The sequence below is a fragment of the Lathamus discolor genome, chromosome Z (assembly GCF_037157495.1).
Source record: "Lathamus discolor isolate bLatDis1 chromosome Z, bLatDis1.hap1, whole genome shotgun sequence".
In the NCBI taxonomy this organism is placed as follows: Eukaryota; Metazoa; Chordata; class Aves; order Psittaciformes; family Psittacidae; genus Lathamus; species Lathamus discolor.
Genome location: NC_088909.1, coordinates 23,085,247 through 23,102,522, shown reverse-complemented (window position 1 = coordinate 23,102,522; position 17,276 = coordinate 23,085,247). Strand labels below are relative to the sequence as shown.

General features: G+C 53.8%; 1 protein-coding gene across 1 annotated transcript in view; it reads left to right on the top strand.

Annotated features, from left to right (window-relative positions):
- Window positions 1–7,865: 7,865 nt before the first annotated feature.
- The window catches only part of CNGB1 (cyclic nucleotide gated channel subunit beta 1), a 30,406-nt gene continuing 20,995 nt past the window's right edge, over window positions 7,866–17,276 (top strand). Inside the window, 13 exon segments of the mRNA XM_065663752.1 lie at window positions 7,866–8,191; window positions 8,412–8,578; window positions 8,580–8,672; window positions 8,789–8,918; window positions 9,115–9,157; window positions 9,345–9,426; window positions 9,511–9,592; window positions 9,989–10,301; window positions 10,356–10,506; window positions 10,610–10,685; window positions 11,601–11,637; window positions 14,582–14,756; window positions 16,579–16,692. Of these exon segments, the coding sequence (XP_065519824.1) occupies window positions 8,087–8,191; window positions 8,412–8,578; window positions 8,580–8,672; window positions 8,789–8,918; window positions 9,115–9,157; window positions 9,345–9,426; window positions 9,511–9,592; window positions 9,989–10,301; window positions 10,356–10,506; window positions 10,610–10,685; window positions 11,601–11,637; window positions 14,582–14,756; window positions 16,579–16,692 (1,568 nt within the window). The 5' untranslated portion in view covers window positions 7,866–8,086.

The window sequence follows — 17,276 nt, the reverse complement described above, 5'->3', positions numbered from 1 at the left end:
CAAAGCCAGGGGTTCTGTAGCAGCCAGGATCAGTGCCCAGAACTGGAGCTTGCAGAGAAGCTCATCTTCAGTAAGAGCATGATGTGAAACGGAGGCTGCTGAAGCCACCAGGGCCTTTTGTGCCTTTATTTTTTTCTGGGGCAGCTGCTGGCTAGAGGGGAGGGTGTTGGAGGAATTGTTGGCATGGCCCCTTCGTGGCTGTTCCCTGCTCTTTTCCTTCCCCAGGGCCCCGGTGGCTGCCTTAGTGGCCAGACAGCCTCAGGTGCCTGGGGCAGAGGAGGGTGGCAGTGTGCCCGAGGCACAGCTCTGCACCATGCACTGGCCACAGAGCTGGTGGATCCCATCCCCTTTATACCCCTGGGCACAGGGACTGTTGTGGACTGTTTGTTTTCCTCAAGCTGCACAGCTGGGAAAGCCTTTGGTGCCCAGCAAGGAACTCTAGCTCTGCTTAGGATGTGGGGCCACATAGCTGGGAGAGAAGAGATGCTGTGGGGAGCTTGGTGGGGACAAGTGCAGGTCATCAGTTGGTGCCTGTGAGCTGATGCTTCCAGGTTCAAAAACATCTTGGTGCAGCATTATAGCATCATTAAGTAGGACTGGCTGTGGTGACTCTCTTGTTTGCTGCCCAAATCCAGTAGCAGTCCATGCTGGCTTCTGCTGCCAGACATTGGTACTAGCTGGTGGAGGACCCATGTGGAGCGGGCTGCCAAGTGGCCAACAAGAGCCTCGGGGGTGTTTTTACAGGGGGATTGTCTAGTTGGAAGCCCCAGGTCGATCTCTGCTGCTGTGGCTTTGAGTCCTGTTTTGACCCAAGAGGTGATGGAAATGTCCAGGGGCACGTGGGTGTCAGGAATGTGGTGCTGGGTGGGGAAGCAGGGCCTGGCCAGGCACCCACCACCAAGGGCTCTGCTAACTGCTGGCATTTCCTTTTCAAACGAGAGAGCAGTTGTGGCGAAAGCCTCTTGTGAGTAAAACATGTTTCCACACTGCACATGTGTTGTACTTCTGACATTTCTTTCAAGAGACTTTCAGGCTTCTTCATGCTGCCTCCGCTCGGCCTCTGGCATCACTCACTGCCACACAGCACCCAAGAGAGGCACCGTGCTGGAGCTGGTATTGCAGGTGTCTTCAAGACCTAGTGACCAGAACTGAGGATGCTCTGTAGGGCAGCTCAAGCACAGGATGCTGCTGCGGAGGTGCTTGGCAGGGTTCAGCTGGCCAGAAGCTGTGTGGATGTTGTCAGGAGATAAGCCCAGCTCTCTAGGGCTGCTGGTCCCCTGTCTTCCTGGGTCCAGGGAGAAAGTTGACTGTTACCTGGGCTTTTTGTTGATCTTCACTTCCTCTTAGCCTACCTACAGATTGCCTTTAGCTATGTCTCAGCCCCTTCCCCTCCACAGCTATTTTGTTTATACTTTTGTAAGATAAGATCTTCTTGGCTTCTTCACCCTCTGTTCAACTCTTTATTTTCAAGCAGTTTTTTTTTTTTTTTTTATTTATTTTGATTATGAGGTCTCTTCCCCCTTTTGCACCCCAAATTCCCTTTGTCCTGTCCCAAATTCCTCTCCCAGGTTGAGATCCTGTTGATGCCAAACCATGATAAGGCCAGGCGCTGGGACCCTAGTCTTGCTGAAATGCAGTAGGTGTTTCTGGTCCTTTCCCCCAAGAGGCTGTCCATCCCACTGGGTACAGGCTGTGCCTTTGGCTTAGCAGATTGGCTTGGCCACATCGTGTCCATGGTGCAGCTCTTCTCTGGTGAGTGAGTCTGAGCCAGAGCAGGCCTCTGAGATGAGAGCAGCCATTTCCATGGTGGGTCCCTTTGTCACATCTCCAGGGCTGGGCATTAAGTCAGTGAAGGGCTGTCAGAGATTTCTTGGGAGAAGTCACGGCCCTGGTTGGGGTGTGGGGGGGAGTGTTGGATCACTCAGTTCCCTTGGGAATGCCTGCTGAGCAGCTGTGGGCATCAAGCAGGTGGATGAGCTGAGTTGGCTGTGATGTGGGCACCTTTAGGACCACAGGTGGCCCTGACAGCTCTCTGGGACCACGTGCCATCCCTGCCATCTGGGTGGGAAGACTTGCACACTCTGCTCTTGGTGCCCCTAAGTGGAGGGCAGGGGGGAAAGCATCATCTCACAGTAGTTTGGGACCATGTCTGGGTGCTTCAGCCTGGCTGTGCATTGTTAGGAGGGAGGAGAGCACTTTCTACACTTCCCTTGGGTATTTACCATCAAATCAAGGCTGCTGACAGAGCCCGGCTATTAAGCAAAAACCCCATTTGTTCAGAGTTTGACTGTTCCTCCCTTGGGTGGCAAGTTCACCTGTGGAAGGTTCCTGCACACATGATGCTGAGATGCAATAATGGCTGCTGCAAGGGCTGGGGCCAGCAGCTGCCTCTGCTGCTTTCTGGGCATGAGGGAGCATGTCCTGGGTGCTTGGTGGGAGAGCAGCACAGCAGGAGGGAGCTGGAGCACAGGCTTATCTCCATATCCTCCAGGCCATGGATCTGAGGGATTCCATGACTGTGAGGTTTTCGGTTATCCTGACCTGTGCTGGTGCCTCTGGCAGAGTTCCCTGGGGCCATGGGGAGTTGCAGTCAAGGATGCTGAGGTTTGTGTGGCTTGCAGTGCCTTTAACACTGCTCCATGTGTTTCTAAGATGATACTCCATGTATGTGTGTATATATATTGTATTAACACATCCTGCTCTTCTGTGTGAGTGTCAAATGGGTTTGCTTTACTAATAAATTTATAGTTATTTATACATTCCTGTGGGTGTGTAAGATTTCTGGAGCGGAGCCTACTCTTGTTTCCATGTTCTGTCTGGCTCTGCTTTATGTATTTGGTTTTTTCCCATGTTTTCTTTCTTTCTTTCCCCTGAACTTTTTTCTGATGGAGAAATGATTGTTCATCTACTTGGTAACCAAAATTTGAGACACTGGGTACAGGCAGACATCCAGGGCTGAAAGCAATAGCAAGCGGAGTCTGCAGTGTGGTTTTCATAGAATCCCAGACTGGGTTGGGTGGGAAGCAAGGGACCTTAAATCTCATCCAGTTCCAAACCCCTGCCACAGGCAGGGACACCTTCCACTAGAGAGGTTTTGTCCCTTGCTAGGGGTGGACAGTTCTCCTCTGGGGCAAAGCTGGGGCTTCAGGGCAGAAGGAGGCAGGATTCTGTCCACCAGGAGCACCCGTTCAGGAGGCAGAAGCTGGTGCATCTTGTCCTCCAAGAACCCCAGCCCCTCACCTGGCCATTACAGCTTTCCCAGACAGTTTTCTGGCATCCTGTGATAGCAAGAGACCTGCAGACAACCTGACTTGCTCCATCCCACACCCAGGTGAGATGTGTGTTTGGATCACTGGAAAAATGCTTCTAGCTGAAGGTTTGGGATGGGAAACCGAGGCAAGAGTGGGGACAGTGCTCTGCCTGAGTCCTACAGCTGGGAGGTGGCATGGCATCCCCTCATGCTGCCTTCTCCATTTAGAGCTCCTTCAATTAAAGTGCAGAGGTGCTCTGGAGGAGGAAGAGAAGGGATGTCCTCCTCTTCGGGAGAGGGCAGGACACCTTCCCCTCTGCAGACACTGATCCCGGGTCACCTGTCCCTCTGGCAGCTGTGCTGAGTGCTGGGAGGGCATTAGTGCCATGGAGCAGGATGGTGTATGGTGGCAGAGTCATAGAATCCCAGCCTAGTCTGGGTTGGAAGGGACCTTAATGCTCATCCAGTTCCAACCCCCTGCCATAGGCAGGGACACCCTCTGCTAGAACAGACTGTTCCAAGCCCCGTCCAACCTGGCCTTGAACACTGCCAGGGATGGGGCAGCCACAGCTTCTCTGGGCACCCTGTGCCAGGGCCTCAGCACCCTCACAGTGCCTCACCCTCTTCCTTACATCTAACCTGAACTTCCCCTGTTGAAGTTTAAACACAACACAGCTTCTCTTCTCCAGGCTGAGCAGCACCAGCTTTCTCAGCCGGTCTTAATACAGGAGTTACTCCAGCCTCTGATCATCCTTGTGGCCCCTCTGTACTTGCTCAAACAGCTCCATGTCCTTAAAAGAAAGGATGTTATCTTCCCCAGCTGCCCTAATTTTGTACTCCCAGTTGGGTGATTTCCATAGGAAGATGAAGAGCTGAACAGCAGCTGATAGTCCCAAGCAGTGCCTGTATTTGAGCCTTGTGGTCTGAGGAAATACTCCCGATCCTCAGGGCAGGCAAGCAAATGGCATCGACACCACCCCTGCTCTACACAGGATTTTAATGTCTCATCTTTGATTTCCCTGAATCACAGAAAAGCAGGTAATCCTTGCACATTAAACTCTGCCAGTCCTGGGCTGGGGTCTGAGTCTACCATTCAGGAGAGTGAGGAGGGGGAAACTGAGTGGATCCGAGCTGCCTGGCCCGGCATAGGAACCCTGTGCTTATCTTCTGGCCACCATGGGGGTTTGCTGCTGATTCCTGCTGGGCAGGAGCAGCTCTGCTTGCTAGAGCCATGGGCAGCAAAGTTCAGGGAGCTCAGGCTGGGTGAGGGCTTTGGGAGCCACGAGGCTTGGGAGAGCACAGCAACCAACTTTGATTTGTGTTTCTGCTGGAAAAGTCAGTGTCCAGTGCTGACCTATAAGCAGTCATCTCTCTGCTTCAGAGTGAGCAGTATCTTAGGAATACAGTGATGCCTTTCAGACTGCTTCCACAGGCCTGGCAGGTGGGGAATGAGGGGCAATGCGCCTGGACCACTGCTGTGTGCCTCAGTTTCCCTAGCTGTGAATCAGAGCTGCAGAGGTGCCAGGCTGGAGCCAGTCAGGAAGGTGGTTTGTTGCTCACTAGGATGGGGACTCCAGCGGTGCTGAGGAAGGAGGAATCAGGTCAGGGGGCTCTGGCCAACCTGGGGCTGGATGTTGAGCAGCAAAGCTGTGCCAGAACAAGGATTCCAGGGTATGACCGTGGCTGGGATTAGGGCAATGGGAAAGGCTGGCAGTCAGCAGGGCTGGAGGTAAACGGATCAAGCAGCAATTGGCAGGCTCAGCAAGGGGAGGCTTAGCTCAGGCTGGCGCTTCTACCTCCTGCCACCATGCTGGGGTCAGTGCAGAGCAGCGAGTTCAGCATCCTGGGGCACATCATCCTTGCATCACCCCACAGGCTTTCAGCAGCCTCACTGCTGCTCATCTGTGCATGCCTGCGTGCAGCTGGCCCTGGGCAAGGTGGCAGTATCCCCACAGCACTGATGGCCTTGCGCTAAGCTGGTGAGTGTCTGAGGTAGCTTTTGTGGCTCCAGAGATGTGGAGGATGCCCATACCTGCTTGAGTTTTGGCTTTTCTTTGCGCTATCCTGCACTGAAGCCAGGCTGGCTGCTGGGAGCCGGGGCATTCGAGACAGCTGCATGCCAGTAATCCCATTTGCAGGGAGTGCTGAGCTAATCCTCGCAGAGCCCTGAGAGGATTGGGGTGGGCTTGGAGGGTCAGTGGTGAGCTACAGTGGCCAAGGAACATGTAGATCCCAGCAGTGGCTTCCCGGGAGGCAGCAGCGAGTGGGGTAAGTGACAATGATGGAGGTGAGGGACGTGGCTGGTGTTTCTGCAGGGTCACACATCACAGCAGGGTCAGTGCTCTGAAATGGAGCTGGAGGATGAGCTGTGGTGGGGACATGGGTCCATGAGGACTGATGCTGTGAGGGTGATGGAGTGGGGTAAATGTGGAAGGGTTTGATCTGCTACTGGAGGGGAGAGAAAGGCCATGATGCTCCCTGCTCCAAGTGAGGATGGCAGGTCTACGTGCTGCTCATGCTGGTGGAGACTGAAGCCCTTCACCCACGGAGCTGCACACAGGCAGTGTCATGCACCGGTGCCCGCAGCATGGGGTATTGCATATGGCTGCCTGCTCTTCAGTGCCATCACAGGCAAATCCTGGCTGCTCATTCCTGTTTCTTCCAGCAATTAGTTTTCTGGGGACCCGCAAATGTTCCTGCCCCTCTATTGTTGGGGTGTGCCAGAGGAACAGCACCAGTTCCCCCACTTTCCTCCCCAGGCCAAGGACAAGCGTAAGCCTCAGGCTTTTACAGCTGCACTTCATGTTGAGAGAAGAGCTGTTGATTGGTGTGGGGGTTTTCTCTGAGCTTGTTTGGGCTTCTCTGGGACCTGTGAAGGTCCCAAAACACAGATGGAAATGCTGCTGTGCCACGTGTCACTGCTGGGTTTTCTTTGCAGTTCCTAGGGCATTCGCAGCTCCTTGATCCCTTGTACCCAGTGGGAGGTAAAAGGCAATTTGTTAATTGGTTTCTGGTCATCAGGCTTCCTGGGAGGTGTTTTACAGCCACCCTGCTCTGGTGACGTGGGGGTTTCTGGTAGAGCTGAGCCTGCCTGTGCTGTGCTAGGGGCTGGAGGTGCTACGTGCACAATGCTTTGCACACATCCCTACCCAGCTCCTGGCCCTGCACAACGAGGGGGCAAGCAACGAGCTGAAGGGTGTACATCAGCTCATACATCATACATGAGCCTGGGAACAACAGCTCATTAGGATTTCAAATACCAGGCTTTGGGAAGCCCCCAGTGAACCACCTCAAGGGATTTGAAGGTTTTCTGCATGCCTGAAATGCTGAGTAAGGGGCTAATGCAAAAAGCCAAGCGCTGTGCAGCTTCCAGCCATCAGCCTGCTGCGTATGTGGGACTGGCATCACGTGTTAAGCGGGGATGAAAACTCCCATGCGGTCTCATGGCTGTAGATGGAGCTCAGGGACCTGCTTTCTCTTGCCCTTCACTGGCATTTCCTATGGGCAGCAGTGTGGAGGCAGCCCAAGATGTTCCTGAGCCCCTTATTGAGTAGCGTGGCATGATTTTGGGAGGCATTTTGGGCTGAGCATGGCTTTTGGAGGGGCAGCAGCAGCAAACATCCCCTATTTGAGCCAGGCAGAGTCCTGTACCCAACATGCATCATCGCTCTGCTCACTCATGCTGCATCCCAGCCCAGAGCTGCACGGAGAAGAGGTGCGGGAGACCCAGAAAGGCCAAGCAAACAGAGCTTGGACAGCTGAATCCCTGCTCTGCAGCATCTTAGTTTTACCTACCGCATCAGTACTGTGGCAGGCTCAGCACTGTAGCTGGCTGCCCCTCCTGCTCTTCTCCTGCCCCAGCAGCCCCCATGTCCCTGGGACATGGCTGAAAGGTGAGGAGCAGAGTTGATGCACGTGTTGGAACTTGCTCCTAAACAAATTCTGCTGAAATTAGTGTTGCTTTTCATCCTTCAAATGAAAGAAGGGAAGTGTGGAGGACCCTGAGCAGAGCATCCCTGTTTCTGTGATCAGCTCCGGCTTCATGAGCACTTCTCCTTGGGTGGCGCCAGCTGTGGAGGGCTGTGGAAAAACAACCCTGAGTGGTTACATTTAGGAACAGCAAGATGAACTGAGCCTGTAAGATTAAGATTGAGGGTATGATTTGTTCATGATAACGGTGAGGGGTCAAGGTTGAATCATAGACTCACAGACTGGTTTGGGTTAGAAAGGGCATTAAAGATCACACAGTTCTACCCCCTGCCATGGGCAAGGACACCTTCCACTAGAGCAGATTGTTCCAAGCCTCGTCCAACCTGACCTTGAACACTGCCAGGGATGGGGCAGCCACAGCTTCTCTGGGCACCCTGTGCCAGGGCCTCAGCACCCTCACAGGGAAGAACTTCTTCATTATATCCAACCTAAATCTCCCCTGTTTCAGTTTAAACCCATCACCCCTTGTTCTATCACTACAGTCCCAACTTTCTCAGCCTGTCTTCATCTGGGAGGTGCTCGAGGCCCGCATCATCCTTGTGACACCCTCTGGGCTTGCTCCAACAGCTTCATGTCCTTCTTCCATTGAGGACACCAGAACTGCACACAGTACTTCAAGTGAGGTCCCACGAGAGCAGAGTAGAGAGGCATGATCACCTCCTCTGACCTGCTGGTCACGCTTCTTTTGATGCAGGTCTGGCTGTACTGCAGTGCCACGTTTCCCAAGTAGGACTTGCAGACTGTGCTGCCCTGGGGACAGTGTAAGCTGCTGGTGCACCCATTTTCCCTCACTGCTGCTGGCCTCTCACTGCGGGAAACCCCTCCTTGCTGCCCACAGCCAGCAGGATGCTGAGCTGGATCGAGCGGGTGGTCCCCCAGCCCCCAGTTGCTCATCTGGTGGAGGAGATCCCTCCAACCCCAGCTCCAGAGCAGGACCTGGAGCCACCTAAGGTAAGTGGGGATCCAACTCTGGGACGTAGCAGGCACCCTGTGGGCGTGGTGGAGAGATGCCCGGTAATTCTGCAGAATCCACAGGAGGGATGAGGGGCAGGATGCATCCCCACTCTGCAGCAGGAAGGATGGGGAGTCCCTGAGGTTTGCAGCCACCTCTGACCAGGGGACACTGTCTCCTTTCCTTGTTTTCTGATACCTTCTGCCTTTCACCTTGAAGGCACCAACAGGGAAGGCTGGTGGCCCCAGGGATGCTGCTGGCTGTGTACGCACTGAAGGTAAGGCCCCGTGCAGGGGAACACGCTGTTTTGGGCAGGGGATCAGCATTCCTTTTCTGGATGGATCTCTCCTGGCTGGCATCCCAGGGGCTGTTGGAGTGGTGATGAGAGTTTTCGTTTTGGTTTTTTCCTGCTGCCATTGAAGAAATAGACAAGAAGGTGGAATTTGCAGTCCCTGAGGACCAAGCCTCTGTATTTGAGAGGTACTGCCATTGCATCCTCCAGTGTGCAGCATGGCTTGCTTGGGATTTTGCTTTCAGTTTTGGGGCTGGATGTCTGGGATGAAGGTTCCCAGCCTGACTTCCCCATTCCCTGTCAGCGTGGGGAGCAATGTGCTCTCCTGGCTCTCCCAGCGACTGGAAAAGGTGATTCCCCAGCCAGTCCCAGCCCCAGGGACACTGCAGGCACTTGGGAAGAGCTTTGAGACAAGCATCGATGTTCCTGATCAGGTAGGTGACAGATCTGGACAACAGTCTGGCATATTGGGGCTTCTAGCTCATTTTACCTTTTCTTATTATTATTTCTCCTTCCCATCACTCTCTAATGCTAACTGGGAGCAATAAACCTGCCCTGCGTGGCCTTCATCCCATTTGGGATGAGCCAGCCTTGGCTGCCAGGGGGTTGATGGTCTGTTTGGCTTTTCAGACAGAAGTTCAGATCCTCAAGGACGAGGAAGAGGAAGCTCTGGGTAAGGAGAGTCAGGAGTCTGCAGTTTGCAGCATCCCAGGTGCCTTTCTGGGACTCCCACATCCCACTTCCCCGGTCAGTGAAGCTGGCACTACTGTCCCCTTGAGCCAGCTGATGGGGAAACCAGCAGCTCCTGGCACTGCAGGTCCTGGCTCTCCCCTGTGCCCATGGCACTGCTCTCCTTTCAGAGATAATCCCCTTTGATCCGGAGGATGACAAGCTGGACGACTGTGAGCCTGAGCCTGGCTCGGATACTGCCACCAGGGAGTGGTGGGTCCATGGGCTGGCTGTTGGGGGAATGCAGGGGGTGCATGGGATGAGCTCCCAAACCATGGCTGCTCTTCCCTCTGGCAGGGCAGGAGTGCAGGTCCTCAACTGGCTGGTGCAGAGCTTCGAGAGGATGGTGCCGCAGCCAGAGGTGCTGAAGAAGCTGGAGGTGAGCACTGCACAGTGCAGGAGACTGCTGGGCTGCTGGGCAGATGTGACAGTGGAGTGGGCTCCCTGTCTTCATCCCACATGCCCTGGATGGGACCCTGGAGAATAAAACCAATGGGGAATTGAGCAGAGCAAAAAAGAGGCCTTGGGGTGCATCCTGTTGTTCCTCAGCCTGACTGCATCCAGGGGGACCCTCCATTTCGGACCTGCTGGTACCAGCAGTCAGGTGCAAGGGCTTATACGGTCCTTGTCAAGGAAATGGGGCCAAAAGTGCAGTGGAGGGTGTGTGGGGCTGTGCACATGGGTCCCCTTGGGGTAGGGGACGTGCCCACCCAGGGTGATGTGGGGCCACATCCAGCGCTTTGCCATGTCCATTGGTCCCTCTGTCCCTCTACAGCTGGAGCTGAAGGAGCAGCAGTGTGAAGCAGCAGAGGGAGGTGAGTTCCCTGGGTGCCCTTTCAGAGGATACACTCTGAAACCTGGTGCAGGCAGGCACTGGCCCTGGGGCTGCCCCGTCCCTGTGCCCCAGGGGTGGGCACACCAGGTCCCAGCATCACAGCACTGCCTCTACACCACCTCTGTCCCCAAACCCCGTGTCCTCATTCCAAGCTGGATCCCTGGGGGAGAAGCTGTCAGAGAGGTCCCCCAAGCCTGTCCTTCCATGGGAGAGGTGACCCTTCCTCACTTGCTCCCCTCCCTCAACGATTTATAAGATGACTGCTGCATTGCCTGTCCCCCTTCTCCTTCCCAATAAACCTGAGCAGGCACAAAAGGAACTAAACCCCAGGCAAAGCCGAAGAGCAACGTTTCAGCCACCCAGAGCACCCTGGCAGCAGTGGAGCCAGCAGTGGCTGAGGCACAGCCTGAGCCAGTGGCCACCCTTGTCCCTCGGTCCCTGGCTGGGGATGGCAGCAGGTAATTGCAGCGGCAGCTTCTGTGGGGGTACCTGGCCAGCGGGACAGTGCTGTGGGAGCAGAGGCCCCAGCAGCCAGGTCTAACTGTGGTTTCTGGTCACCAGGGTGTTTGCCTGGTTGGTCCACGGGCTGGAGAAGATGATGCCGCAGCCAGTGACAAGGGAGAAGCAGGGGGCACAGGTATAGAATCATAGAACAGTTAGGGTTGGAAAGGACCTCAAGATCATCTAGTTCCAACCCCCCTGCCATGGGCAGGGACACCTCACACTAAACCATGTCATCCAAGGCTCTGTCCAGCCTGGCCTTGAACACTGCCAGGCATGGAGCATTCACATCTTCCCTGGGCAGCCCATTCCAGTGCCTCACCACCCTTACAGTAAAGAACTTCCTCCTTATCTCCAATCTAAACTTCCCCTGTTTAAGTTTCAACCCATTGCCCCTTGTCCTGTCATTACAGTCCCTAATGAAAAGTCCCTCCCCAGCATCCCTATAGCCCCACTTCGGATACTGGAAGGCTGCTGTGAGGTCTCTACGCAGCCTTCTCTTCTCCAGGCTGAACAGCCTGGGCTGGATAGGCAGAGGGCATGTGAACACCACAACCCCAGCAGGAAGGGTGTCCCCTGCCATGTGCATGCCACTAGATCAGGGCAGGGACTTTGAAGGACCCACAGCTCCTTCAAGAAATCAAATGCCCACAGCCCGGTTAGTTAATGAAAACCAGGATTTGGCTTCTCAGCAGTGAAAGCTCCCATAGTTTGTCCTTTCTTTACTGTTTCCTTGCCTTCCCATGAAGCACTGGGTGGTGCCTAGGTCTTGGCACCTCACTGGGTTGCAGTCCAGCTCTAAGGAGAAGTTGGAGCTTTGCATGCTCTCCTTTCCTTCCTTTGCACCAAGGCAAGCTCACTGATGTGCTCCTACCATTTCCCATCATGTGTGGGGATGCTTGTCCCCATGGCCAAGCTAACCAACATGCACCAAGAAATCATACGATATTTAGCCTAAAAGGTCCACGTTTACTTAAAATGGGGTGTTCAGAGTAAAAATCTGGAATTATTGAAACCCAAAATTCTTACGTTTCCCTTTTCCTCCTGGCAGGAAGTGGATGCAGCAACTTTGAGTCCCATGGAAGAAAGTAAGTGATTGCTCTATCTCGCAGTGCTGGTTTGCTTGCCGAGGTTATTGGGAAGGTTATTGGGAAAAGGCTTTTATCCCGCAGTCTACTATGGCTGCCATCTCAGGAACCCTGAGATCCCTGAAGTCCCCCCAGGAATCCATAAGGAGCTGTTGCTGCCTGGGAAGCGGGAGCAGATCCAGGGTTGTGGCTCAGGCTTGGCGAAACTCAGGCTGTGGGAGTCTCTGAGTGCAGCATCCCCCATGCTTGGGCCCCAGGTTTTGAGGATAGTGCTGATATCAATGTCTGTCCTCAAGATGTGCTGGAAGATGACTGCTAAACTGCTGGGATTTGATCAAAGCATTACAGGGAAATTCAAACCTGCTGCCTTCATCACTCCCTTTGGCATGGTTGTTGTTGTGCTGCAGGGTGTTTGCCAAGCCTGTGATGTCTAAGGAGATAATTCGTGAAAACAATATCCTGTGATTAGCGGTGTTGGATGTGAGTCTGCACGGTGTAGGAAAACATTGTAGGGTTCTCACTGCTGCTTGCCTGACAGCAGTGGGGAATGAGCACAGGTTCTGCAGGCAGATGGGGTTGGCTCTCCACTCCAGCCACCTTGTGGGATGCTGAGAGAAGCGGGAGACATGGCTGCCACCAGGAATGGACAGGGCAGGGGAGGTATCCTGCAGGCCTGTAAAAGTGCTGCCAGGGAAGCTGCGTTTGGTTGGGCTGTGGGAGCTGCTGGTGGGAGCAGGGACCTGCCATGGCACACAGAGGCCGTGCATCCCCAGGGATATGTCAGGAGGTGGATCCCACCGAGCCAGCAGCCGCTCGGTGGGATCTCGTGGGAAGTCCTGTGGGAAGGCATTTCTCCATGTGTCTGTACAAACTGGAGACCAGAGTATTACCTAGGGCAGAGGCAAAGTCAGTGAGTATGTGAGGGCAGTCACACGTCCGTGTGCAGCTGACTGTGTTTCAGCTCCCTTTGGTGCTTTGAGGCATCTTGATGTGCCTGAGGAAGGGAGTGATTTGGTCAGCAGGACATCTGCCCAAACTGACAGCAAGCTCATTAATGTTTTCCTTCTCCTTTTGTTTCAGGGGGAAAAGGGGCTTAGTGCCTCTGAAACAAATGGAAAACGAAGACCATGGCCAGCCAGCCCTTCCCACAACCCAATGAGACCAACCTGAGCTGAGAGTGCAGCTGGGGAGGAAAAGCAAAGGGCAGTCAGCAAATGGTCTCTAGCTCCTTCCCAGCTAGGGTGGCAGGACTGGAGGCTGGTCAGGGACACTGGCTGTGTGTCCCTGGTTCTGGGACTGTCCCATCTTCACTCCCTCTTGGCTCTGGGAACCAGAGCTATTGTTTTTGCAGGATGATGTATATGAGACTGGAGCTATAGTTTATAGGAGGGTAGAAATGCACCGCTCAGAGGCAGAAAGCCTCTTGCTGCAGCTTCCCAGTACTCCTGGTCCTCTCACTACCCCATCAAGTATGTGAATATCCACCCCTGAGACCTGCAGCTGAAGCTCACAGGTTTCTTTTAGTTGACTGATGCCTCTGAGGTGTAACATCATAAAGCTCATTAAGCTCTCATCAGCCTCTTACTGCTTTTCTTCCATTAACTGGGTGTTTTCTCCCAGTGAGTGGAAAGGGCTCTGGTTTGCAGCCACCAGTGCAGGTGGGTGAGGTTAATCTTCAGGTGGGTAGGTACGGTTAAAAACCTTTTCCTGAGCTCTCTTTGTAGGAGAACTTACTCCAGACTGTCCTTACCCTAAATTATGTGTGCTTCTGAAGCTCACAGCTCCTCAGATGCAGCATTAACCGCAGCAGCAGGAATGTTCTGGCATGGGAAGGGATCCCAGGGGCTGCCGGCAGCCCAGAGATGTGCAGGGCCTCTGGGCTGGATGTGGTGAGAGTCCTACACCCCAGGGTTTTAGTAAAGACCTTCAAATCACAGAATGGTGTTTGGGTGGGAGGGTCCAGTTCCAACCCCCTGCCATGGGCAGGGACCCCTTCCACTAGAGCAGGTTGCTCCAAGCCTCGTCCAGCCTGGCCTTGAACACTGCCGGGGATGGGGCAGCCACAGCTTCTCTGGGCAGCCTGTGCCAGGGCCTCAGCACCCTCACAGGGAAGAACTTCTGCCTAAGATCTCATCTCAGTCTCCCCTCTGTCAGGTTAAAGCCGTTCCCCCTTGTCCTGTCCCTTTCAAGCTTAGTAAAAAGTCTTTCTCCATCTTTTGTATAATACCTCTGTTTATACTGAAAGGCCACAGTAAGGTCTCCCACCATCTCATTGCATCTCTAAGCAGCTGTAACAATGAGCCATGAGCCAGCAACCAACCTGAGATCCATCCTATGTGTTTATATTGAACCAGACTACAATTTTAGTATTTGCTCCATTTTCATATAATGTCTCCAAAGTCGTGGCATGTTTTAAAAGTCATCTCCCTGATTGCTGTGCCGTGTTTTAATTAATGGGGATCTAGAGGGAACAGGCTGAAGGCAGCATAGGCACTGTAGGGTGGGTAAATGCAGTGCAGAGGCAGCCGTAGGTGTGTTTCCTGCCTTTCTGTAGTTGAATTGTGTGTTTACTATGAGCTTCACTGTGGATATTTAAGTTTTGTTCTCAGGCAGACCTCAAAATAAACTGGTTTTACAGTAAATGATGTGCTTAATCCTCCTGTTTCTTTGCTGTGTGCCTGATGTGGTAGTGGGGATACCCGTAGGACATGGAGAGGGCTCATCATGGGTCAGGCCTGGGCTCTTCCCTTTGCAGCCTCCTCAGTAACACACCAGGGACTGGGGCTGCACAGGTCTGTGTGAGCTGAGAAGTGTTTCAGTCCTGGCATGTGGCAGCATCTCATTGTTGAGCAGGGAAAACATGGGATCTGCCCTGGCTCTACCACTGGGCTCTCGAAAATGTACTGCTCACTTCACCACCTGCCTTCCCCCATTCCCGTTTCAGTTCACATTGTCCCTGAGGAACCCAAGGAGACAGACCTCACCCTGGAAGAGATCGATGGTGGCTGGAGTAATGAAACCACGTGTGAGATGATGGCCTGGGATGTTGAGGCTGGGATGGTGGCAGATACTCATCCCCTTCCCCCCATACAGGAGGAACCTCAGGAAGATGAAAATAGGTAGGAAGGCAAAGGGAGAGGCTGTTGATGGGCAGCTGTACATGCTTTCTGACTGCCAGCATCATGGCCATGGGAGGGGATGATCATGTCCCTGGGTATCCCTCCTTGCCAGTACTGGTGGTGGAGCTGACAGCAGGCAGCTGAGGTGCCTGTTTCCAAAGAGAGAGGCACCAGCAGGACCCAAAAGGTGTTTCAGCAAATGGCCTTTCCTTCTGGTGCTGAGATGTGGGTTGGGGCAGGCAGCGGCAGAGCTGGGAATGCGATGCTTCACTTTGCCCTGCAGAGGACAGCTAAAGGATGCTCTTAAAATCACAGACTCACAGACTGATTTGTGTTGGAAGGGACCTTAAAGCTCACCCAGTTCCAACCCCTGCCACAGGCAGGGACACCTTCCACTAGAGCAGGCTGCTCCAAGCCCCGTCCAGCCTGGCCTTGAGCACTGCCAGGGATGGGGCAGCCACAGCTTCTCCGGGCAACCTGTGCCAGGGCCTCAGCACCCTCACAGGGAAGAACTTCTGCCTAAGAGCTCATCTCAGTCTCCCCTCTGTCAGGTTAAAGCCATTCCCCCTTGTCCTGTCCCTACAGGCCCTTGCCCAAAGCCTGTCTCCAGGTTTCTTGTAGGCCCTTTAGGCACTGGAGCTGCTTTAAGGAGCTCCCCTTAAGGAGCCTTCTCTTCTCCAGGCTGAAAAAGCCCAGCTCTCTCAGCCTGTCTCCAGGCAGAGTAGATCCAGCCCCTGGTCATCCTTGTGGCCTCCTCTGGACTTGTTCCAACAGCTCCACATGCCTTTTGTGCTGGCGGCCCAAGAGCTGAAACTTTGGACCTTGTTCCCATCAGTTGTGCATCCAACTGTCATGACATTTGGAAACAGAACTCTATATAATTCATCCTACTTCTTCCAAAACAAAACCCTGTCAAGGTCCTTCCAAGGGTTGGGCAATGTTTTCAAATCTGGGATCAAGCTGCATTGCAGCAGAGGAATGAGAGGTGTCCATGCGTGCTTCCCAAGGGCTTGGTTGCCCCCCAAGTGCTCCCAGAGCCTAGAACACTTCTGGGGGAAGATGTGCAGTGGCCTTCACCTCCAGCATGGGCAATGATCAGCGGCACTAAGCACAAGCCAGAACTTCTGCTCTGGTTCCCCCTTCTGACCAGCTGGTCCAGGGGCACCATCTCAGCCAGGCTGTCCCTTCTCCCCTGAAGGACCATGAGAGCCAGGATGACCACTATCACCTACTGGTCCAGGCGAGCCAGGCAGGACAGGATTAACAGGAGGCTCCTCAATATTTTTTGGTCCTGAAACTCCTGGTGTTCCTGGAAATCCAGGGAGGCCTGGTTCTCCCCTCTGATTCCTTTGGGTCCAGCAGGCCCTGGGAATCCATGAATTCCTGGAGGACCAAGAAACACTGGACAGGTTATAAAGATGTTTTTCAGACTTCTTTCCCTTTAGTATAGGAGCCTGTGAAGCTGTGGACCACAGCATGTCCTGTGCTGGAGGGTGGATTTAGCTGTTGATACAAGGAGGTTTTGGTCAAAATCATCAAACAAGTGACCCCTAAGCATATCCTGTCTCCATGCTGCAGGGGGAATTTGATGGCTCAAGGACTCTGGTTTTCCATTCCCAAACTTTTTCCCATTCTTTCTCCCACCAGCATTGGGCTGCAGACACTAAGGGCTGTGAGCACTAATACTCTCAGAGTACCCAGCTGTGCCCACCCCCAGATGCTGGCTGGTGGGTGCAGGGAGAGCATGTCTGGGCTGCAGTGCTCCTCTTGTGAGGTTCAGACACACTTTTCGGATTTCACCTAATGAGTTTCTTTTCCCCAGGCTGTGGTTGTGCTCCCTGGGTGCTGGCGAGGAGGAAGAGGAAACAGAGCAGGATGGGGAGGAAGAGGAGGAGGAGGAGGGGAAAAAGGAGGAGGAGTTGAAGGAGAGTGCAGGGTGAGTGGCTCCTGTTGCCTTGATGGCTTTGTTGTGACGAACGTGACTGCAGTTGTTCAGCTGCATTCACAAGCTGGAGAAGCTGAAACACCCGAGGATGAGTGAAGCGACCCAGCCTCGGGGGGGTAATGGGGATGCTCTCAACAGGAGGGGTGCGTTCAGGAGACGTGTTTTCAGAAGGGATGAATTAGGGAGGGATTCGTTTGGGAGGAGGGGTGCGTTTTTAGGAGGGATGTGTTTGGGAAGGGTGCGTTAGGGAGGGATGTGTTTGAGAGGAGGGATGCATTCAGGAGCTGTGTGATCAGAAGGAATGCATTTGGGACAGATGCGTTCAGGAGGGATGCATCAAGAGGGATGCGTTTGGGAAGGGTGCATTAGGGAGGGATGTGTTTGACAGGAGGGATGCATTCAGGGGCTGTGTGTTCAGGAGGAATGTGTTTGGGACAGATTCATTCAGGAGGGATGCTTCAGGAGGGATGCATCCAGGAGGGATGTGTTCAGGAGGGGCACCCAGGAGGGATGTGTTCAGAATGGATGCATTAGGAGGGTTGTTTTCAGCATTCAGGAGGGATGCTTTCACCAAC